At 41.9% G+C, this 25,669-nt stretch overlaps 1 protein-coding gene across 2 annotated transcripts in view; it reads right to left on the bottom strand.

Moving 5' to 3' along the window:
• Positions 1 to 25,669, bottom strand: part of OXSR1 (oxidative stress responsive kinase 1) — a 96,804-nt gene that overhangs the window by 45,737 nt on the left and 25,398 nt on the right. For both annotated transcript variants that reach the window (XM_039368706.1, XM_039368707.1), the window contains 2 exons: positions 13,471 to 13,612; positions 1,603 to 1,658 (listed from right to left, as the gene is read on the bottom strand). In XM_039368706.1, coding sequence (XP_039224640.1) covers positions 1,603 to 1,658; positions 13,471 to 13,612 — 198 coding nt within the window. The remainder of the gene's footprint in view (positions 1 to 1,602; positions 1,659 to 13,470; positions 13,613 to 25,669) is intronic.

Here is a 25,669-nt window from a genome sequence, read left to right as displayed (position 1 = left end):
AATTAAATCACCAGATGTTTGATCATAGTTTGATGAACACACCACAATGGTGTGGCACAAACATCACAGTAAACCCTAAATCATGGTTTACAACTCACAATGGATTTAGCTTTACCCAACTGGTTCATCCTGAACCAATCCAGCCAGTTTAAATGAGAAACTGAGATCTCCATTCTTTGGTTGGAATAATCTCTTAACTAAGAGAATCATGAGCATAGGAAGAATATCAATCCACCAGCACTTGGAGCCATTTCAAAGGCAAGATTCAAATCCAGGATTCCAACATCAGACCCCCTTTTTTCTTTCCGCTACAGTTTGCCTTCCCCTCTCTTCCAGGGAGAAGATAAGCAAAGTCTGAACTTCTCATACTCTGCAGAAGACTGCCCTCCATCAAAACCGTTTTCCATTTCAGTTGGGATTTTGCTCAAGCATCCTGCATCCACACAGCCAAACATCAGCAGGGCTCTCTTCTCTAACAAACCTTGTTTAAATCAGCATTCCCCAACCTTTGCTGCTTGGCGCCCCGGCTGGGAGGAGAGGCACAGCAGGCTAGGGTATGCAGTTTGTCTCAAGTGAGTGGTGGGACGGCCCGCACGCAAATGCACACACAGCTGGACTGCGAGTTAAGCTACATGCACATGCACGGGCACATCGGCCCACTGCTCACATGAGTCAAGCTGCATGCACACATGTGCACTGGCTCACTGCTCACATGGCTCAGCTGCAAATAAGTCATGGCCCGGTACTTGGCCACGGTCTGGGGATTGGGGACCCCCGGTTTAAATGACAGAGAGCGAGAGTGGAAAGCCAGGAACTACGGGCCTCTGATAAAAATAAAGAGTTCTGTGTGTGGCCTATAAATTAGTATAGCAGAAGCTAAGGAGTGCAGTGCAGTCCTCCACACCAAATGAAGAAAACACGAGTGCATAAAATCCCTCAACCTATTCCAAATTCACCAAAGGGAAATTGAGGCACAAATGGGTTGTAGAAAAAGGAGAAGAAAAAAGGGCTATGGCAAATATGTTTCTCTAGGTCAGTGGTTCTCAACCTGTGGGTCGGGACCCCATTTGGGATCGAACGACCATTTCACGGGGGTCACCAAATAACGCAGTCTGCCATTTTTCCCCCCTTTTCCTTAGCTGTGCTACTCCCTTTTATTCTATTGGCTTTTGAAAGCCAATAGAATAGACTCTCTTGAATAGAGTCTAATTCTATTGGCTTTCAAAAGCCAATAGGAATTGTCCAGGCTGTCTCTGCCCTGCTGAGCCCGCCAAAAGTCCCAGTCTGCAAACGGTGCTGCACTAGTTGAGTAGTCCTCGACTTACAACCAGTTGGGGGTTGCAGCATTAAAAAGGTTGAGAACCACTGCTCTAGGTGATGTCCTGCTAACAAAGCATAGTCTCAAAATAACCACCGCTGAATTTAGATAGAGTGGTTGGGAATTTTTACATGGAAAATCCCTTCATGCTGCCAACTCTGGTAAATTCTCTCCCCCCCCCCAAGTTGGGAAAGGAGACAAGTGTTAAGGTGAATCTACTTAGTCACACAAACCAGAACTCTGCTTTTGTTTGGGCTCCCTCCAAAGATTTAGTAGATACTCACCGGCAATCTGGACTGACCCATCTTCTCCCAGTAAGATATTGCCAGCTTTCACATCCCTAGGGAAAGAAAGAAAGAAAGAAAGAAAGAAAGAAAGAAAGAAAGAAAGAAAGAAAGAAAGAAAGAAAGAAAGAAAGAAAGAAAGAAAGAAAGAAAGAAAGAAAGAAAGAAAGAAAGAAAGAGGGAGGGAGGGAGGGAGGGAGAAAATATAGCCATGAGTATGAGATGCAGATTCTGTTTCCTTCCCATCATGTCAATCAAAAGCAATGCGTTCTTAAATCAAAGTCACCCACTAAAAAAAGAACTTATGACTGCTCTATACATTTATGACCATTGCAGCATCAAAATGTGGGTGTTTGGTAAGTGGGTGTAAGTTGAGCAGTTTAATCCTGCTTAATTAAAAATTAGCCAGATAGGTCCTGCCATTTGTTGAGGTCCAAAGAAGCTGAATGCTGAGGTTAGCAGTCTTCTTTCACACCTCTGTTCTAGTAACATTGGGAAACATCAGTCGTATCATTAAATCTGCAGACAAAAATCCAATTATTTTTTTTTAAAAAAAGCTTAAAAACAGGTACTGCCTCTAGTACAGGTAGTCTTCAACTTATGACCACAATTGAGTCTGAAGTTTCCGTTGCTAAGCGTTGAATGCATTTTGCCCCTTTTTACAACCTTTCTTGCCACAGTTATCACTGCAGTTCTGTAGATAGTAACACGGTGGTTAGAGGAGTCCCAGGATACGGCAACTGTCATAAATATGAGTCGGTGGTCAACTGTCTGAATTCTGATCACACGATCAACAAATGGCAGGACCTAGATGACCTTGGCTAATTTTTAATTAAGCAGAATTAAAACTGGTTAATACTTGGATAAAAGACTACTAGGAAATCAATCAATCAATCAATCAGAATAGAGCTGGAAGGTACCTTTGAGGTCTTCTAGTCCAACCCCCTGCTCATGAAGGAGATCCTATACCATTTCAGACATTTTAAAAAAAAAATTCTTAAAAATTTCCAGTGATGAAGCACCCACAAATTCCAGAGGCAAGTCGTTCCACTGATCGATTGTTCTTACTGTTAGGAAGTTTTAGAAATCAAATGAACACCCTGGAAGAAGAGAACGGCCAATCATTTTTATACTGTCGCCAATGAAATTACATTAACTAATTACATGAAGCTGGCAATAATCAAACTAAGAAACATTAAGGAAGTCAGATCTGGTGACTAAGGGATGGGAGACCACCCAGATATCTGAGGGTTGTAGGCTAGAATGGGAAGGAGGCAGATGCCAAACAATTTCTTGGCAAATCATTTCTAAGAAAAGTACGGTGGTATAATCAATGAAGTTACCAGAAATTGAGCTTTTCCCAAAGAAAGTTTGACTTAAGCTTCCCTGAATGCCCCTTATGGCAGCCATACTGACTTACACTGAAAAGAGGGATCGTCACTTAATCCTTTGTGTCCTCAATATCAGCTATACAGGTCATCCTCGACTTACAACAGGTCATTTAGTGACCGTTCAACATTACAACCGCACTGAAAAAAAGTGACATGATTGTTTTTCACACTTTTGATCGTTGCGACACCCTCCTGGTCATGTGATTTATATTCGGATGCTTGACAACTGGCTCATATTTATGATGGTTGTAGTGTCTGGAAATCATGTGATCACCTTTTGTGATCTTCTGGCAAAGTAAAGTCAATGGGGAAGCCAGATTCGCTTGACAACGGTGTTACTAATTTAACAACAGCAGTGATTCACTTAACACATGCGGTCAGAAAAGTTGTAAAATGGGGGCAGAACTCAATGAACAAATATCTCACTTAGCAACATACATTTTTGGCTCAATTGTGGTTGAAACTGGAGGACTAGCTTTACACTGCAGGGGAAAGCATTAACCAGGCTGGGAAGGTCACCAAGGGCAATCACATGACCCCAGTGGACGCTGGGACATTGCAACCGACGTAAATGCATGCTGGTTGCCAAACACCCAATTCTGATCAGGTGACCCTTGGGATGGATGCTGCAATAGTTGAGCCGAGGTGGCGCAGCAGTTAGAGTGCAGTATTGCAGGCCACTTTAGTTGACTGTGATCAGCAGGTCAGCGGTTCAAATCTCACCGGCTCAAGGTTGACTCAGCCTTCCATCCTTCCGAGGTAGGTAAAATGAGGACCCAGATTGTTGGGGGCAATGTAAATATATATATATACATTGCTTACTGCTGTACACCGCTTAGAGAATGCTTGCACTTAAAGTGGTATATAAGTCTCATAAATAAATAAATAAACAAACAAACAGTTGGTCAGAGATCACTTTTTTCAATGCCACTGTTACTTTGAACAGTTGCTAAACAAATGGTTGTAACTCAAGGACTACCTGCATTAAATTATACACATTCAAGATTCTCTTGAAAATTAATGAGAGGAGAGTGTTTGAGGACCAATTTTTCCTGGATCAAAGGAAGAAAATAGCTCAGGGTTGAACTGTGAGGTCTGTTGGTGCTCTCTGAGCTCAGTTGTTTTCTTGCAGATGTTTCATGACCCAGCTAGGGAACATCATCAATGCTAGTGTGTGTCGGGTTTGCTACGTGTTTTCATAGTTTGCTCTGGCAGTTTTCTGGTATTCTCCAAGGGCAGAAAATCCTCGACTTATAACAGCTCATTTAGTGACTGTTCAAAGTTAGAACAGCATTGACAAAAGTGACTTATGACTGTTTTTTATTCCCTTCCCACCCACCGTGACCCTAAGCCAGTGTTTCTCAACCTTGACAATTTTAAGGCATGTGGACTTCAACTCCCAGAATTCCACAGCCAGCATCGCTGGCTGTGGAATTCTGGGAGTTGCAGTCCACATGCCTTAAAATTGTCATGGTTGAGAAACACTGCCCCTAGGCACTTCTCCAACGGAAAGTTATGCCATCACCATAATCCTTACGGCCTCTGCAACAAAGAAGCTTTACTTCCATCCAGCGGAACGATTCTTTTACACTGGAGTAACCCCACAAAATCCCATCTCTCTCATACAGGTATCAAAATGATATGAGCACCATTTGAGCCAACCCCAGTGCCGTCTCCAAATGCATCTTTTTCCTTCTCTTCTAAGTAAGCGTTAGCCATTATAATAAGGATTAACATTTCCTGGTGTACTCAGAAAACTAGAGATGTAAAAACCAAACACGGCCCTTCTACGAAAACAGGGAGCCACAGGGCTGCTTTTGGTACCCTGCTCGTCGGGAAAACGGTTCATCCAGAAAGAGAGAAGATGTGTAAAGTGTTGGACAGGAGCCCTAAAAGTCTTTAGGCAACACAGATCGTAGAATCACAGAGTTGGAAGGGACCTTTAAGGTCATCTAGTCCAACCCCCTGCTCAGGCAGAAAACCCTATACCATTCCAGACAAATGGCTGTCCAGTCTTTTCTTAAAAACCTCCAGTGATGGAGCACCCACAACTTCTGAAGACAAGCCATTCCGCAGGTTAATTGTTCTCACTGTTAAGAAGTTTCTCCTTCGTTGTAGTTTATTGATTGCAAAGTTTTCCTCGGGTTTTCCTATCCCTTCTTGGGCTATTAAAATCACATTGGCAAGGTCTGTACCGAATATCTGGCTGCAAACTACTCAACTGGATTTTAGCCTAGCCCCTTGTGCAATCCCAGGCCACATTCTGGAGGTAAGAGGATGTAGTAACAGGAGAGAGCGGCAAAATCGATTCGTTATTTATTCTTGTCTTTAGCAGCAATAACTATGTTGCTTGACGACTTTGCTAGCAACTTGCAGGCTGTGAACTTTCCTTTCCCCCTTGGGGAAAGAATTTAGAAGTGCTAGATTTATTTTTCCTGCTAATTACAGTATACCTTGTGGGTTTTTTAAGGAGCTTATGTGAAGAAGATGTGTCTGAAAATTAAAGGATGTATGGATTGAGTTGTGAGACAGGGAAGTACATAGACTTATGCACTGGACAGGGAAACACCAACGATATGTGAGATTGGGAAAAGAACATCTCTTTAGTGTGTTACACACACACACACACACACACACACACACACACATTCCAAGCTTGGAAACGTGTATCTACATCTGAGCTAGCAAACTGCCAATCATGTCTGGCCTTGGGGAGAAGGCCCTCTCCTTCCTCTGTGGATAAAAATCCCCAAACCTGGAATGCGGTGTGTGTGCGCGCACACATGTGCTTGGCTGCTAGCAGTCTGGGAAGGCGAGGAGTTTGTGGTGCCCCAAGTTGTCCCCACATCGAGTTAGCCAGTGCGACTTGTTCCGTTCTGACCCAGCTGTCTCAAACCAGCTGTGTCCAGTGAGTGGCGTCGAGAAGGCCACGCCCGCCTGCTAGGCGACTGGTGGTACTCAAATACTGCTATATCCTAAAAGTGGTACAATCTCTGAAAAGGTTGAAAAGTCCTGGTTTAGAAGACCCCCCCCCCAAAGGCCACAAATGGTACACATCAATTCAAATGATGTTCTAACTCAAGATGTAGTTTCTTTGGAAGTTGGTGCAATGTGCAAATCAAGGCATTTATGGTTTATTCAACAAATGGGGTTAGAATCTGTTCTTGGCTTAGGGCTGTCAGTGAAGATGGTCTCTTTGCTGATTGGGCACTTTCAAGACAGACTTTCCCATCTTCTGTGAGGTTTTAAGAGGCAACGCTTGGGAGCATCTTTGAAGCTTTTCTAAGGAACACAGTGTTGGTTCCTTTGTTGGCAGGAACAGCCAACGTCTAGAACAGGGGTTCTCAACCTTTTTAATGCCATGACCCCCAACCGGTCGTAAGTCGAGGACTACTCAACCAGTCGTAAGTCGAGGACTACTCAACTGGTGCAGCACCATTGGCAGAATGGGACTTTTGGTGGGCTCAGCGGGGCAGAGACAGCCTGGACAATTCCTATTGGCTTTTGAAAGCCAATAGAATGAGACTCTGTTCAACAAAGTCTGAGGAAAGCTGAGGAAAGAAGGGAAGCGAAAGGCAAGGGAGAAAGAGAAAGATACACCCAATTGAATGCAGAATTCCAGAGAGTAGCTAGAAGAGATAAGAATGCCTTCTTAAATGAACAGTGCAAAGAAATAGAACAAAACAACAGAATAGGGAGGACCAGAGATCTCTTCAAGAAAATTGGAGATATGAAGAGAACGTTTCATGCAAAGATGGGCATGATAAAGGACCAAAATGGCAGAGACCTAACAGAGGCAGAAGAGATTAAGAAGAGATGGCAAAACTACACAGAAGAACTATACAAGAATGAGCTTAACATCCCAGATAACCACAATGAGATGGTCATTGACCTCGAACCAGACATCCTAGAATGTGAAGTGAAATGGGCCTTAGAAAATCTGAGCAACAACAAAGCTAGTGGAGGTGACAGTATTCCAGCTGAGCTATTCAAAATCTTAAAAGACGATGCAGTAAAAGTGCTACACTCAATTTGCCAGCAAATTTGGAAAACTCAACAGTGGCCACAGGATTGGAAAAGGTCAGTTTACATTCCAATTCCAAAGAAAGGCAATGCCAAAGAATGTTCAAACTATCGCACCATTGCACTCATTTCACATGCTAGTAAAGTTATGCTTAAAATCCTACAAGCTAGACTCCAGCAGTATGTGGATCGAGAACTACCAGAAGTACAGGCAGGATTTCGAAGAGGCAGAGGAACTAGAGATCAAATTGCCAACATACGCTGGATCATGGAGAAAGCTAGGGAGTTCCAGAAAAACATCTACTTCTGCTTCATTGACTATGCTAAAGCCTTTGATTGTGTGGATCACAACAAATTGTGGCAAGTTCTTAAAGAGATGGGAGTACCAGACCATCTCATTTGTCTCTTGAGAAACCTATATGCGGGTCAAGAAGCAACAGTGAGAACTGGACACGGAACCACTGATTGGTTCAAAATTGGAAAAGGAGTCCGGCAAGGCTGTATACTGTCGCCCTGCCTATTTAACTTATATGCAGAGCACATCATGAGAAAGGCAGGCTAGATGAATCAAAAGTTGGAATTAAGATTGCCGGGAGAAATATCAACAACCTAAGATATGCAGATGATACCACTCTAATGGCAGAAAGTGAAGAGGAACGAAAGAGCCTCTTGATGCGGGTGAAGAAGGAGAGTGCAAAAGTTGGCTTGAAACTCAACATTAAGAAAACCAAAATCATGGCATCCGGCCCTCTCAATTCCTGGCAAATAGATGGGGAAGAAATGGAGGTAGTGACAGATTTTATTTTTCTGGGCTCAAAGATCACCTCAGATGGGGACTGCAGCCAAGAAATTAAAAGACGCTTGCTCCTGGGGAGGAAAGCTATGGCAAATCTAGACAGCATACTAAAAAGCAGAGACATCACCCTGCCAACAAAAGTGCGTATAGTCCAGGCCATGGTTTTCCCAGTTGCAATGTATGGCTGTGAAAGTTGGACCATAAGAAAGGCTGAGCGCAAAAGAATTGAGGCCTTTGAACTATGGTGCTGGAGAAGACTCCTGCGAGTCCCTTGGACTGCAAGGCGTTCAAACCGGTCAGTCCTAGAAGAGATCAACCCCGACTGCTCTTTAGAAGGCCAGATCCTGAAGTTGAAACTCAAATACTTTGGCCACCTAATGAGAAGGAAGGACTCACTGGAGAAGGGCCTAATGCTGGGAAAGATTGAGGGCAATAGAAGAACGGGACGACAGAGAATGAGATGGCTGAATGGAGTCACTGAAGCAGTAGGTGTGAACTTAAATGGACTCCAGAAGATGGTAGAGGACAGGAAGACCTGCAGGAACGTCCATGGGGTCGCGATGGGTCGGACACGACTTCGCAATTAACAACAATAACAACAAGAGAGTCTATTCTATTGGCTTTCAAAAGCCAATAGAATAAAAGGGAGTAGCACAGCTAAGGAAAAGGGGGAAAAAATGGCGGACTGCGTTGTTTGGCGACCCCCGTGAAATGGTCGTTCGACCCCAAATGGGGTCCCGACCCACAGGTTGAGAATCATTGATCTAGAAGATAGGCTCAAGATACAGACTTGGGCCCTATCTAACGAAATGAAATTCAATGTAGAGAAAAATAAGATTCTACACTTAGGCAAGAAAAACCAAATCCAGAGGTTTAGAACAGATGGTACCTGGCTCAATAGTGGTAACTGCATGAGGGATGTTAAGAGTCCTAGTGGACAATCACTTAAATATGAGCCTGCCGTATGTTGCAGCTGCCAAAAAAGCTAACACAGTTCTGCATTAACAGAGGGATAGAATCAAGATCAGGTGAAGTATTACCACGTTATCATGCCTTGATAAGACCATACTTGGAATACTGTATCCAGTTTGGTCGCCACAATATAAAAAGATGTTGATAATGCAGAAAAGAGCAACCAAGATGATTGGAGGGCTGAAGGCTAAAACATATGAAGAATGGTTGCAAGAATTGTGTTATGTCTGGTTTAATGAAAAGGACTAAGGTTGACAAGATAGCCGTCTTCCAATATTTGAGGGGCTGCCACAAAAGAGAGAGTCGGCCTATTCTTTTTTTTTTATTAAAAGTTTTATAAGTTTTACAAAAAAAAGAAAAGAAACAAAACAATACAAAGACAAGAAACATATACAAAGAAAAAACTAAACATTACACAACAAACCCTCCCTTCCCCAACCTCCCCCAAACACCCCCCCTTCTCCCCCCCCCGAGCTTCCCAGAGCAGAATATAGGCTTAATTAAAAAACAATCAGAAAAATTATATTTTAAAATATATATGTATATATATAAAAATAAAAATTAAGAAAAAGCTATATAATATTTTTTAATATCCATTTTAAACTGTATAAATTTTATCCATTTATCCCAAACAGCAAGAAATTTGTGTTATGTCTGGTTTAATGAAAAGAAGGACTAGAGGTGACATGATAGCCGTCTTCCAATATTTGAGGGGCTGCCACAAAAGAGAGAGTCGGCCTATTCTTTAAAGCACCAGATGGAAGAACAAGAAGCAATGGATGGTAGATTATCAAAGAGAAATCCAACATAGAATTAAGGAGAAATTTCCTAACAGTGAGAACAATTAACCAGTGGAACAACCTGCCTCCAGAAGCTGTGAGTGCTCCAACACTGGAGGTTTTTAAGAAGAGACTGGACAGCCACTTGTCTGAAATGGTATAGGGTTTCCTGCCTGACCAGGGGGTTGGACTAGATGACCTCCAAGGTCCCTTCCAACTCTGTTATTCCATTATTCTGTTACTTTATTACAGGGGCTCAATTTCAGAGAGATGTTCAACTCTAAAGAAGAAAAGAGGGAATTCAGAACTGAGATAAAGAAGAATGTCGTTCTCACCTAACAGGGAAACCTGTTCATATAGGATCACAGTTTGGAAAGAAGTGATCCCTTGTTCCTCTAAACCTCATAATCACATTAAGTGCTTTAACTGTGCCAATTTTAGATTTCACTTTTTGGCAACAGCAGTGCTGACAATCAATATCAGGTTTCAATTCAGTGCCAGCATGTTGTGGTCTTGAATCAGTAGCAAGAGAGCTCTGGTGTCTTAATCTTCTCTTGGCACATTTTATTCATCCTGGATTTCTCCTTTTATGAACCCCAAAGCAAGTGAGGAAGTAAGTAAGTTAATAATCTACTGATGGAAGATGAGCAGAAAAAGACAACTACCACATAGCAGGTAATGAATAACACACAACAGTTAACAACAATGGCAAGGCAATTATTGTTGTTAACAATCTTATGGCAAGGCAACAAAAAACATCTGTGATCCATCTTGTCAACATCTCAAGACCCAAGAAATACTAGTTTCAATCTTAGAAGAAACAGATTCTATTCCTAGACTTGCAAAACAACAAATCTAGAAAAAACATCTAAAATTTTTTTATGATAGTTTCAATTGGGAAACTGTGAGCATCTTAGACCAAGCTAAGTCCAAAAATGCGACAGAATTTATGGATGCTGTCAAACAAATCAGCCCTTAACAGGCACATACAGATAAATAACATTTACATACTAGTTAAAAGAGACAATCAAAAAAAGTGAACAAAAGACCACACTGATTGGCCAACCACACTCAAAGTGCAGTCTTTAATGGAATTGCATTCACATGGAGGGAAGTGTGTAGTGGGGTACCCCAAGGCTCTTTTCTGGGCCCAGTACTCTTCAACATCTTCATCAACAGTTTGGATGAGGGGATAGATGGTGAAATCATCAAATTTGCAGACGACACCAAGCTGGCAGGAATAGCCAACACTCCAGAAAACAGGCTTAAGATACTGAAGAATGTTGACAGACTTGAACACTGGGCGCTATCTAACAAAATGAAATTCAAAGTAAACTTCTACATTTAGGAAAGGAAATAAAAAACCCACACAGATATAGCATAGATGGTGCTTGGCTTAATAGTAGCAACTGTGAGAGGGATCTTGAAGTCCTAGTGGACAATCATTTAAATATGAGCCAGCCATGTGCTACAGCTGCCAAAAAAGCCAATGCAGTCCAAGGTTGCATTAACAGAGGGATAGAATCAAGATCACATGATGTCAGTAGCAATAGCACTTAAACTTATGGTTCACAATGCCTTACAGTGCCTCACATGCAGAACAGAGTGCTTTACAGCCTTCTCTAAGCGGTTTACAGAGTCAGCATCTTGCCCCCCAACAATCTGGGTCTTCATTTTACTGATCTTGGGAGGATGGAAGGCTGAGTCAACCTTGAGCCCCATCAGGATCGAACTGCTGGCAGTGAGCAGTGCGTATGTCTGCAATAATGCCTTCTAACCACTGCCCCACCAAGGCTCCACTCTATAATATCTTGGTAAGAACATACTTGAAATATTGCATCATGTTTTGGTCACCACCATATAAAAAAGATATTAAGACTTTAAAAAGAGTGTAGAGAAGAGCAACAAAGATGATTAGGGGACTGGAGGCTAAAACATATGAAGAACGGTTGCAAGAATTGCATTATGTCTTCTTCTTCTTGTGCCATATCCGTTATTGGACGTTGGCGATCACATTGGCGATCCTGTTTTTATCAGCAGACGCACGAAAAAGTGCTGTTGAGTTTTGTCCAAACCAGTCCCTTAGATTTTGAAGTCACAATGTTCTTCTTCTGCCTGGACCTTGTTTGCCTTCCATCTTTCCTTGGAGGATTAAATGGAGCATGCCGTATTTTTCTGGGTGTCTCATCACATGTCCAAAATATTCTTACTTTTGTTTTTTAATTGTTTTGATGATTTTCCTCGGCTTTTCCAGCCGGCTTATCACCCCCTCATTTCTGATCTTGTCAACCCAGCTTATACGTAACAGCCGCCTGTAAATCCACATTTGAAATGCTTCTAGTCTCTTCAGGTGGCCTTCTGTCAGAGACCAACTCTCTACTCCATAGAGCAAGATAGAAAAAATATAACATCTGACAATCTTAGGCTTATGTCGTGACTGCAGAAGACCGTTTTCATTTTGAAGAATGCTGTTCGAGCTTTCTCTGTCTTTGTCTTTACTTCAGTGGTCATGTCCCAGATTTCATGTAAATTAGAACTGAGGTGGGTGATCCATTCAACTTTTTCTAGTAGTGTTCCTTCTGAATTTATTGGTTTTTAAATGAATGGGTTGTTGCTGACAACCATGCTCTTGGTTTTTGAGGCGTTAAGCTTCAAGCTGTATTTTTCAGATATTTCTGTGACTCTGTCTACTTCAGTGGTTCTCAACCTTTCTAATGCCGTGACCCCATAATACAGTTCCCCATGTTGTGGTGACCCCCAACCACTTATACATCACCGGGTGCCAGGGGCGTGGCCAAAGGGGGAAAAAATGGCGGACAGCCTTGTTTGGCAACCCCCGTGAAATGGTCATTCGACCCCAAATGGGGTCCCGACCCACAGGTTGAGAACCACTGGTCTACTTTAATGAAAAGATTAAGGGCGGCATGATAGCAGTGCTCCAATATCTAAGGGGCTGCCACAAAGAAGAGGAAGTCAAGGTATTCTCCAAGTGTGTGTGTGCAGAGGGGAAAGGCAGAAAAAGCAGCAATGAATGGAAGTTAACAAAGGCGAGAACCAACCTAGAACTAAAAAGAAATTTCCTGACAGTGAGAACAATTAATCAGTGGAACAACTTGTCTCCAGAAACTATAGGCGCTCCAACAATGGAAGTTCTTAAGAAGAGCTTGGGCAACCATTTGTCTGAAATGGTACAGGGTCTCCTGCTTTAAAGAATCATTTTCCTTTTTTCCAACAAAGGAAGTACACAGCTCCAAGATTTTCCAGCCTGCCTAGCAACCCAAACCATGTAGTTTTCAGACCGAGAGAGGCTGCTGCAAGGCACAGTTTTAAACCTCATTCTTTCTTAAGCTTGCCAGACTTAAGGTTCAGCCATGCTAATCATGAAAAGGGACCATTTGCTTTCTGACAAGTCAGTCGTGAATCCCACAATTGGCAGCCAATCTGAAATGCATCCGATGGAGGATACTGCAACCTCAAGAAATTGTGTGCCCTTTTCATACAACATGTTAGTGAGAAAAGGTGACCACCAGATCCTTCCTGATATTTTTGCAACCAGAGGTTAACAAAAGGCTCTTTGTCTGGCAGCTGTCAATCTTGCCTGAGTTCCTGTTCCCTTACTGGCAGAAGTCATTCGATGTCTTCAGTCATAAATAAGCAAACAGAAATAAACCACACTCACACACCATTCAAAGGAAGCAATTAAAAACCTAGAAAGGAAGCAAAAAGACTAGAACACATTGTCTCCAGCAGCCAATGCCCAGATAAGCAGGGATTAACACCAGACAAACAGAGAAACGTGTGGGGGAGATTGCAGATGGGAACTCAGAGCTGATTCTTCATGGTTAGGAAAAACATGGAAGCATCAACCTGAGCATCAACCATCTGTAGCAGTGCATCAGAAACCCACCTGTGGATTTGCCCATTTTTATGCAGGTACTCCAATCCTTCCAAAACCTCTTTGAGGATTGTGGCTATTACAGGCTCATCCAGGACTCCATTCTTATGTTCCCCTTTGGCTACAATGTGCTTGATCACATCCAGAACAGAACCTGTGTAAATAAGAAGAAAAAGGCTTTATTAAGTGGAAGAAAGAAAATTCTCCTGATAATTTTTCTCTACTGATATAAAATTTGATGATGATGCTGGTAGGTTTATACACCACCCTAAATCTTGATTTTAACTATATTTATTGAAGCAGGTACTTGGCTTGGCTTGCACACAACTCTAAAATCAAACTGTGGTTTATAAACTACAGGTAGTCCTCAATTTGTTCAGCGACCATTAGAAGTTACAACAGCACTGAAAAGTGACACAAAAGCAGATCTCTCACTTAAGACCTTCACAGCACACACACCTCGTCAAGTGATCAAAATTTGGTGTTTAGAATCCGCATGCATTTATTAGTTATGGTGTCCTGCAGTCATGTGATTGTCATTTGCAACCTTTTCAGCCAACTTCTGATGAGTAAAGTCAGTGAATGAAGCTGGATTCTCTTAATACCCATACAACTGACTTAACAGTATAACAGAGTTGGAAGGGACCATGGAGATCTTCTAGTCCAACCCCTTGCTCAGGCAGGAAACTCTATAACATTTCAGACAAGTGGCTGTCCAGTCTCTTCTTACAAACTTCCAGTGTTGGAGCATTCACAGCTTCTGGAGGCAGGTTGTTCCACTGGTTAATTGTCCTCACTGCCAGGAAATTTCTCCTTAGTTCTAGGTTGCTTTTCTCTGATTAGTTTCCACCTGTTGCTTCTTGTCCTATCTTCAGGTGCTTTGGAGAATATCTTGACTCCCTTTTCATTGGGGCAGCCCCTGAGATACTGGAACACTGCTATCATGTCCCCCCTCGTCCTTCTCTTCATTAAACTAGACATACCCAATTCCAGCAACTGTTTTTTATATGTGTTAGTCTTCAGTTCCCTGATCATCTTTGTTGTTCCTCTCTGCACTCTTTCTAGTCATCACCCCTAGTCCTTTTTCTCATTAAACTAGACTCTAGAGTCTAGTTACTAGACATACCAAATTTCTGCCACCATTCTTCACATGTTTTAGTCTTCAGTTCCGTAATCAAAAAGATCAGAGAATCAGGCCATGACTCAGTTAGCAACCACCTTGCTTGGCCTTGGAAATTCTGATCCCAATTGTGGTCATAAGTCAAGGACTATCTGTTCAACAGCTGGATTCATGGTTTTCCCTAAACCAGAATCAAACAAGCCAAGTGATAGCTTAGTAAAGATACGCGTAACATGGATCTCAAGTTGCAAAGACCTCAAACCTACATTTGCTCCTTATATAAGGAATCAGAAACATTTGAAAACTTAATTGTAAGGCTTCACCCAGCATTTACTCTCAAACAGCTGGACAGCACAGGAGGAGGGAATGTTTAGATGAATGCCAGGATGGAAAAAGAAAATATCCTTCTCAAATTTTCAATGTGAAATTTAAATATTTCTAGTCCAGAGAGATTAGGCAACATTCACTAATTTACTAAACCTTTCACCTTTTTCTAATATTTAGGGATGACACAGCTTGCATTGTTTAGACTAGACATAGCACGGCTGTAATCTGATTATTTTGACATAATAAATTTTTACTACTCCTCAATCAAACATTCTTAATAATAAACAGGTTTGCTAAAAGATTCTGGAAGCTGAATCACCATCTTTAAAACTGGTTTTTTTTATTTTATTTTTATATTAAAGCCTTGAACTCAAAACCAGAAAACTTACAACCACGGCCAAATTTAGAAGAAAAGGTACAGATTTTACTTTGTTGAGGTAGTCAGTTAAAGCCGCAGGGTGCAGGAGGAAGCATGTTCAGGCTTGTTATAGGTGACCTGACAGCTAAAATCCACTCAACTATGCCTTATTGAAAATTAAGACTTAACAGTATTTATCTTGATGGCTGCTTAAGCTCAAGTGACAGCCTAAGAATACCCAATTAAAAATAGACCTATTACAAGGATATTTTGCATGGTTTAAAATTGTTTCCTGACTTATCTTCCAAAAATTGTACTTTCAAGACCTTTTCCACTACAGATTAATTGGCTTCATAAAAAGACTGACCAGGTTAATTAATCTACTTGTCCCTCAAAACAAACTGATGTATATTAGCTCTAAAAACCGCACATATACAGATAGTCCTCGGCTTACAACAGTTCATTAATGACCAAAGTTACAGTGGCACTGAAAAAAGTGACTTATGACCGTTTTTCACACTTATAACTTTTGCAGCATTCCTATGGTCACATCATCAAAATTCAGACACTTGGCAGGTGACTCATATTTATGACCATTGCAGTGTCCCAAGGTCACATGATCCCCTTTTGCGACCTTCTGACAAACAAAGTCAATGGGGAAGCCAGATTCACTTAACAACCGTGTTACTAACTTAGTAGCTCCAGTGATTCACTAAACAATTGGGGCAAGAAAAGTCATTAAATGGGGCAAAATTCACTTAGCAAATGTTTCACTTAGCAACACAAATTTTGAGCACAACTGTGGTCATAACTTGAGGACTACCCTTATTAATGGAACAAAAGTGGGTGCGAAAGGGACTTGAGAACACAGGTAGTCCTCAATTTATGACTGCTCATTTAATGACTTTTTAAAGTTATGCCAGAAAATTCTAACAGCTGACCTCTCTCTGGTGACCTGATTGTATTTTGGGTGCTCCGCAATTGGCTCATGTTTACAGCTGAATCATATGACTGTGACTTATAATGTTTTTTGTCAAAAACCAGCATTTACTTCCAGTTTCCAGCAAAAACTGGACTGTAGGGATTAATGAATTCACTTAAGGGCCAGTGTTTGCTTAACGACAGCAGCTAAAAAACATTGCAAAATCAGGTCAGTCACATGATGACCTGCTTTAGGACCATCATGGGTTACGACAGTAATTGCTCACTTATAGTCAAAAGGCGAGGACTACCTACAGTTAAGTACTTTGTGGCTGCTACAAAAAGTAGCTGATTTCCTCCCAGGGTTATTTGGGAGCTTAAAATAACAATGTCAGCAAAGTCTCTTCCCTTATACAAATCTATATATCAATTAGACCAAACTTAGAATCTGATGCATGCTTCTAATTATTACATTTCAATAAATTATAGAGGAGCTGGAAAAATAGCTAAACAAAAAATGGCATTATGACAATGTTTCCCAAACTTGGCAACTTTTAAGATGAGTGGCACTCATCTTCTGGAATTCCTCTGGCTGAGAAATTTTGAGAGTTGAAGTCCATACATCTTAAAAGTTGCCATGGCTCAGATACTGATTTGCATCAGCATTAAAAGAATCACATCAGTTCCTTTGTGCAAGGAGATGATTATCCACCCAGTGTTTCCCCAATTTGCCCACTTCTAGATGTGTAGACTTTAACTCCCAGAATTCCCCTGCCAGAATCTTTGCTGCCGGGAATTCGGGGGGGGGGGGTTGAAGTCACTGAATGAAGCCATTCTTTAACCCAGCCATTATCTTTGTGTGTCTCTGGATATTTATATTTATACCTCACTTTACATCTTAAGAATACAGAACTCTTGGAATCTCTCTTCCAACAGGCATATTTATTAAGAGAAAATGATTGTAGGCGTGCTAGACAGGATCTGAGAAATCCTCTCCCATCCTTCAATGTTTTAAGCATTCCCAAGCAGCCCCCCACCCCACAGTTCTTCCAGGCAACGATCCTTGTTCCCCCCCTTTTTCCTTACTGCTGGCAAAATGGAGACTTCAGAGAGAGTAGATGAAAGGCGATGGCCATATTGTTATGGTCAGTCCTCTTGGTGAGAATCAACATCCAGTCCTTTTGAAGTTTTAATGAAGGAAGTGAGAACCATAAAAAACCCCTGCTCATTCCCCTTCCCCTTCATAGTATGTCAGAATCCAGAGAGAGCAGAAATGGTTTTTTTCCTTAGTAGATAACTAGAAATGAAATATAATTGGATTCTGACATTGTGCCTGTTTTTATGTATAATTTCCTTTACTGCTGATGGGTGCTCTTTGTAATTTAGTTTTGCTATTTTAAGCTTCTTCAGGAGGGAATGCAAGCTGACCAGAGTCTCTCTGGACGAGAGTGACATACAAACCCTTGTAAAGAAACGGTTTCTGAGGGAGCAGAGGCTTTAACCTGGCAAGATACACAAGAACCACTTAGAGTTGGTCATCTATATGCTGTACTGGAAAGAGATGAAGTGTCTCCAGAAAATGCCAACAGGCTCAGTAATATGTTATTAAAACTAGATTATTTCAGATATTTTCAAGCATCCAGTTTAAGATGCTGGAAGAGTAAATAAGCTGTTGCAAATGTGCTCTTTAGAAGGTTTCTAGCATACACATAAACACATACATATATATTAAAGCAGGGGTGTCAAACTCAATTTCATTGAGGGCCGCATCAGCATTCCAGTTGCCCTCGGGGGGTGTGTGGCCAGGGTGGGTGCGGCCTACTGGATGTAGATGGAGTGGGTGTGGCCTACTGAGTGGGCGTGGTCAGCTCTACATTCACGTAAAGAGTTCCTGTGGGGGCCTGGGCAGGAGTGGGACAGATCCGAGGGTCTCTGGCAGAAGGGGGTGGGACCGGGGCAGAGCCCATCAAGCCAGATAGGTGAAGTAGGCGAGGCCATTTGCTGGCCACTTCCAGGCAATGGTGCATTTCTTCATTCCTCACAAAGGGTGACACCTCCCCAGCATGCACCCAGGGGGCGGGGCCGACACAGCAGGGGCTGGTTCCTTGCTATTTCTGGATGGCCTTGTGGAGCTAAGACTGAATGCGTTTCAGCATAGATGGCCACCACAAAATTGTACATTGGCTCCCGGCCGGCCTGGGCCAGGGCCAAGGCAGCGGGGGCCGTTCCCTCACTGTTTCCAGGATGGCTTCGTGGGCCACATGAAACCACTTCACAGGCCACATCCGGCCCCCGGGCCTTGGGTTTGACATGTCTGTATTAAAGGCATTATTAGTCCCAAAGCATCAAACATATTCTGAAGCTGCAAAAAGAGAAAAGTTCAAATCCTTTCTTTCCTTCCTCTCCTTCCTTTCTTCCCTTTTCCCTTCCTTCCTTTCCTTCCTTCCCTCCGCCATCATTTTGTTTCTCACATGCTGTGTGAATAACCAGCATTGACAGAGAGAGAAATGTTTACACTTCTGACTCCCGTAAAAATCCCTTAAAAGGCCAATTCATTCAATCTGATGCATTAATAAAATTGCTAATTAGGCTTCAGTTCTGAAATGGAGGAAAGCAAAGCTAATCGTGCATCACTTTAGAAAGAAAGCAAAGCAGGGGGAAATGTTTACAGCAGTGTCAGACCCAGAACTTTTGGGTCAGAAGGAGGTCATGCCAAAAACACCAATAACTGCCTCAACTGCAATTACAGATATATATATTTTCAGCCCAAAAGCCTGCTTGCCAGTTGTAAAGGTAGCCGTGCGGGACTGTTTCTACTCCCCTCCCAACCAGCCTTTCCAGCTTCGTGACCTCCAGACGTGATGGGCTTCAAGAGCCAAAATCCCATCATCACCCAACTTCTAAATTTCTAGAAACAGGAATTGAACATCGCTGGAGCATGCTAAGATAGAGGCAGCTGGCCAAGATACATAATACAGCTGAGCTAAAAAGCACATTTTACAAGCCTAAATCGCAATTTTCCTTTACCTTCCATTAATCAAGTTTATTAGCTTAGTGTGTTATATGAGAATAAATTCCATATAGCTGCACACACTGCATACACTGTTTGTTTGTCTTCCATCAGACTTTTCTCTCCAAAAATCCCTGATCCAACTTCATAAAGCCCACTCACTATCCAGAGGTTTTTTTTAACTGAAATTATAATTTATTCATTAACTTCCATGGAGATCTGGTCTCGAAACGGCTCAAAGCTTTAAAAAAGATAAAGATAAAAGTCTTCCCTGGTCCAGTCGTGTCTGGCTCTAAGGAGCACTGCTCATCTCAGTTTCTTAACCAAGGGAGCCAGGGTTATCTAAAGACGTTCCCATGGTTATGTGGCCAGCAAGGCTATGCGCCAAGGTGCATGGAACGCCATTACCTTCCCAACAGAGTGGTGCCTATTTATCTACTCGCATTTGCATGCTTTTGCACTTGAAGAACTACCTAATTTCAGACCTTTGCTGATAACAGTCCTATATCTTACTTTAGAAACTAATACCACCCTTTGTTTACTGACTACTCCAAGTTACAACAGCACTGAAAAAAGGGACTTATGACATTTTTCAAACTGAACGACCGTTGTAACATCCCTGTGGTCACCTGATCAAAATTCAGATGCTTGGCAACTGGCTCATATTATGACCGTCTCACCCTACTGGGATTGGCCGGTACCACTCATGCCTGTAGAGGACGGACACACACACACACACACACACACACACAAATCCATGCTGGATTTACTCAGTGGAGTAGAGCTGCTAACTGAAGAAGCTTTATGATCCATAAGTTCCATGTGGTAAATTCAGTTTTAGTGGGGTAAGACGCAGCTTACCCAAAAACAGTTTACGCATGGGTTAAATTTCAGTTCCCATAATCCCTCACCAACTGCTAAGGATTGTGGGAGTTGACGTCCAACACAACCAAAAAGTACCAGTTTGAAGAAGTGCGATGTGTAGTTTTGCAGCTAGCACTTGTCTTAATAGTAGAGTCTTGCAGAGACATTGCAGTGTTTTAATGGGGGGGGGGATTATGTGGAGTGGTGAACTCATACATTCATATCTATATATCTACAATGAATACATAAAGATATATAAAACCATGAATTTTAATGCTTTCTTCGACATGGACACTAACTGGTTTTGGACCAGTACCTGCTTCAGCCCAACCCACTTTACAGGATTATTGTGGAAAAACTAGGAGAAGGGTAGTACGTTTAGTCCTTGTTTACTGACTGTTTGAAGTTATGACAGACCTCTCCAGAGCTACGTACCTGTTTTGAAATTCCTCACCCATACGCACGCATACCCCATGGTCATGTAATTCCATTTCGGATACTTGATAACCAGCTCATGCTTATGGCCATTTGCAGTGTCCTATAGTCACGTGGTTGCAAATTTTGGCAGGAGAGGGGGGGGGGTTCTGGTGTTTAACTCTGGTTTTTAGCGAAAAACACCCATTAAATAAAATTGATTTGCTTAACGGTTGCAGTACTGACTGAATTCAGAATGACTGCAACAGAAAGATTGTAAAATTGAATGCTGTCACTTGGTGATCTGCTTAACAACTCCCACAACTTACCACAACTCTGTGCTCAATCACGATTGTAAGTTGAAGACTACCTGTATTATGTATGCTGCCTTGAATAAAAAAAGAAAGAAATTTGGCATATAAATCAAGTAAATATTGGTGTGTGGGGGATATTTCCATGTGGCAACCATTCTTGGGCCATTTTTCCATCTGTGCCAATTATTCAGGCGTTCTCTTTACTGGAACTGAATTTTAAAAGTTTTGTAAAACGATTAAGAGGGTAAACAAAGAAATGACATAGGAGAACAGGGTTGTTTTTCAGAGCAAACATATTAGAGCACATTCCTTGGGTTCCTATTTATCTGGAAGAAAGTTATTCCAAGCCCTTTTAGACATCTTCTCTGCAACTGAGCATCTTCAGGGCCACTGAAGCAGGTTTTAAAAACAGAATCACGGAGGCTGCAAGCCAGTGAATGAGTTTATAATAAGGAGGAAGTGGGTGGAATTCTAAACCAAGCTACACCCTCAGCCCTGCGGTCTCACCCCGTAACTTTGTCCGAATTGCATTTTCTTCTTATCTAATTCACTCCTATTAGCTTTTTCCCACAGGGTATTCAAGGTGTGTCTCTTCCTTGGCTCAGCCAAGAATGTTGCTTCAAAGTGTCTGATGTTGGCTCAAAGAAGGGAAACGCGGCCCCAACTGAAATTAAAGTTGAATATATCTGTTTTATTAGCCAGGTTGTTTCGGGGGACAAAAGTCCCGTTTGGGAAAGGGAAGTTAACTTTTAAGAAATGGATTTTTGAGACTCAGAAATGAAGGAGCAGTTAATGTCTGCTGAATTTTTTTTTTCATTGTAGGAATTTAGGGGGAATCCTACAGCAAATACCAGCTTTGTTTCTAATGGAGCTAGTTTGTATGCCAACAGCCAATTTTTGCTCTCCTCCACCGCCTCCTCTTTGACAGTAGACATTTATTTTCCTTTTTTTAAAAACTATTTCGATGAAGGAAAACATTTTTGAAACATGAACACTCTCATACAGTTTGGCACCCATGAGTTGGCTTCATAAAGATAGTGTCTCAAATAGCTTAGGTTTTTATGTATATTCTTTCTTCTGCCTCTTTTCCACAACCGTTAACCTAATTTAGGCTTTGTTCATGCTTTGCTGTGAGTAATCCGTTCTTTAATGGTGGCTTACGCCATGATCTACCAAATCAGTGAAGCCACAAATGATAGATTGTAGTTCACAATGGCCGGTTCTCCTGGCACTCTTAACCCAAAATCAGAGAAAGTGTTTTATGACCTAGAGCAAAGTTTCTCAAACTTGGTAACTTTAAGATATGTGGACTTCAACTCCCAGAATTTCCCAGCCAGCATTCCTAAAGCAATGTGTGAATGTAGCTGTTCATATCTACAGTTTCTTTTCCTTAGGTTGGATGCTTACTTTTCCACAAACCTGTTTTCTATAAGTAGTCCTCGAGTTATGATCAATTGCTTAACGGTTGTTCAAAATTAGACTGGATCTCCCTAGGTCAGGTGTAGGCCACCTTGGCTCTTTTATGATGGTGGACTTCAACTCCCAGAATTCCTGAGCCAGCCATGCTGAGGGGAAAGGGAGAGGTTTCCAAGCTGAGCCAGGCTGGCTCAGGAATTCTGGGAGTTGAAGTCCACGAGTTATAAAAGAGCCAAGATTGCCTATCCCTGACTTAGGGGGTACTTGCAACTTGGATTCAAAGTTCTGTCAGCTAATCCCCCCTCACCCCTCAGAGTCACGTAATTGTACTTTGAGTGCTTGGCAGTTATGGCTGTTTGTAGCATCCTATGACTACATTTTAAAATGGTTTTGTGGAAAAACGGCATTTACTTTCAGTTTTTGGCAAAACCAGCCCATCATGAACCATAGGTTTGCTTAATGACGAGCGCAAAAAAGATGGTAAAATCTGGTCCAACCCAATTCATGATTTTCACAACGTAGGACAGTACTGAATACTCATCGTTAGAGTTGTAACTCGAGGATTACCTGTATTAAGATTTCTTCCCAAGCTCTTTTCTCTTGTACTTTCTCGGCACAAAAATTATCATTTTTAACCTAAAGTCCTCCTATTACCTATGACCATCAGGTATACTACTGTGGGCAAGAATCCCTCAGAAGAAATGGAGTAGCCTTCATAGTCAATAAAAGAATAGGAAAAGCAATACTGGGATACAATCTCCAAAATGACAGAATGATCTCAATTCGAATCCAAGGCAAACCATTCAATATCACAGTAGTCCAAATCTATGCCCCAACCACTGGTGCTGAAGAGGATGAAATTGACTGGTTCTATGAAGCCCTACAGCACCTTATAGAATTAACACCAAAAAATGATGTCCTATCATCATGGGGGATTGGAATGCTAAGGTAGGAAGCCAAAAGATAACCGGAATAACAGGCAAGTTTGGCCTTGGAGTACAAAATGAAGCAGTGCACAGGCTAATAGAATTTTGTCAAGAGAATACGATGGTCATAACAAACACTCTTTTCCAACAACCCAAGAGACGGCTCTACACATGGACATCACCAGACGGTCAACATAGAAATCAGATTGACTATGTGCTCTGCAGCCAAAGATGGAGAAGCTCTATACAGTCAGTAAAAACAAGACCAGGAGATGACTGTGGCTCAGATCATGAGCTTCTCGTTGCAAAATTTAGGCTTAAATTGAAAAAAGTAGGGAAAAGCACTAGGCCACTCAGGTATGAACTAAATCATATTCCTGATGAATATACAGTAGAGGTGACAAATAGATTTAAGGAATTAGATCTGATAGACAGAGTGCCTGAAGAACTATGGATGGAAGTTAGCAACATTGTACAAGAGGTAGCAACTAAAACCATCCCAAAGAAAAAGAAATGCAAGAAAGCAAAATGGCTATCTGAGGAAGCTTTGCAAATAGCTGAGGAAAGAAGGGAAGCGAAAGGCAAAGGAGAAAGAGAAAGATACACCCAATTGAATACAGAATTCCAGAGAGTAGCTAGAAGAGATAAGAATACCTTCTTAAATGAACAGTGCAAAGACATAGAAGAAAACAACAGAATAGGGAGGACCAGAGATCTCTTCAAGAAAATTGGAGATATGAAGGGAACTTTTCATGCAAAGATGGGCATGATAAAGGACCAAAATGGCAGGGACCTAACAGAGGCAGAAGAGATTAAGAAGAGATGGCAAAACTACACAGAAGAACTATATGAGAATGAGCTTAACGTCCCAGATAACCACAATGAGATGGTTACTGACCTCGAACCAGACATCTAGAATGTGAAGTGAAATGGGCCTTAGAAAATCTGAGCAACAACAAAGCTAGTGGAGGTGACAGTATTCCAGCTGAGCTATTCAAAATCTTAAAAGACGATGCAGTAAAAGTGCTACACTCAATTTGCCAGCAAATTTGGAAAACTCAACAGTGGCCACAGGATTGGAAAAGGTCAGTTTAAATTCCAATTCCAAAGAAAGGCAATGCCAAAGAATGTTCAAACTATCGCACCATTGCACTCATTTCACATGCTAGTAAAGTTATGCTTAAAATCCTACAAGCTAGATTCCAGCAGTATGTGGATTGAGAAATACCAGAAGTACAGGCAGGATTTCGAAGAGGCAGAGGAACTAGAGATCAAATTGCCAATATACGCTGGATCATGGAGAAAGCTAGGGAGTTCCAGAAAAACATCTACTTCTGCTTCATTGACTATGCTAAAGCCTGTGAGTGTGTGGATCACAACAAATTGTGGCAAGTTCTTAAAGAGATGGGAATACCAGACCATCTTATTTGTCTCTTGAGAAACCTATATGCGGGTCAAGAAGCAACAGTGAGAACTGGACACGGAACCACTGATTGGTTCAAAATTGGAAAAGGAGTCCGGCAAGGCTGTATATTGTCTATTTAACTTATATGCAGAACACATCATGAGAAAGGCAGGGCTAGATGAATCAAAAGTTGGAATTAAGATTGCCGGGAGAAATATCAACAACCTAAGATATGCAGATGATACCACTCTAATGGCAGAAAGTGAAGAGGAACTAAAGAACCTCTTGATGCGGGTGACGAAGGAGAGTGCAAAAGTTGGCTTGAAACTCAACATTAAGAAAACCAAAATCATGGCATCCGGCCCTCTCAATTCCTGGCAAATAGATGGGGAAGAAATGGAGGTAGTGACAGATTTTATTTTTCTGGGCTCCAAGATCACCTCAGATGGGGACTGCAGCCAAGAAATGAAAAGACGCTTGCTCCTGGGGAGGAAAGCTATGGCAAATCTAGACAGCATACTAAAAAGCAGAGACATCACCCTGCCAACAAAAGTGCGTATAGTCCAGGCCATGGTTTTCCCAGTTGCAATGTATGGCTGTGAAAGTTGGACCATAAGAAAGGCTGAGCGCAAAAGAATTGCGGCCTTTGAACTATGGTGCTGGAGAAGACTCCTGCGAGTCCCTTGGACTGCAAGGCGTTCAAACCGGTCAGTCCTAGAAGAGATCAACCCCGACTGCTCTTTAGAAGGCCAGATCCTGAAGTTGAAACTCAAGTACTTTGGCCACCTAATGAGCAGGAAGGATTCACTGGAGAAGAGCCTAATGTTGGGAAAGATTGAGGGCAATAGAAGAAGGGGACGACAGAGAATGAGATGGCTGGATGGAGTCACTGAAGCAGTAGGTGTGAATTTAAATGGACTCCAGAAGATGGTAGAGGACAGGAAGACCTGGAGGAACATTGTCCATGGGGTCGCGACGGGTCGGACACGACTTCGCAATTAACAACAACAACAACAACCTCCTATTACCTGTCCATGTGGAAATTCGTGTATGTCGAATGTTTCCTGCTGAACAAGATATGAGTAAATCTCTTCCTACAAAAGATTCCAATTTCTTCAAAGAACCAGTTTCTACAA

The sequence above is a fragment of the Crotalus tigris genome, unplaced genomic scaffold (genome assembly GCF_016545835.1).
Source record: "Crotalus tigris isolate CLP2741 ecotype Arizona unplaced genomic scaffold, ASM1654583v1 scf7180000020906.486998, whole genome shotgun sequence".
NCBI classification, from domain to species: Eukaryota; Metazoa; Chordata; class Lepidosauria; order Squamata; family Viperidae; genus Crotalus; species Crotalus tigris.
The sequence above is the reverse complement of the archived record's forward strand: the minus strand, read 5'-3'. Positions and strand labels throughout refer to the sequence as shown.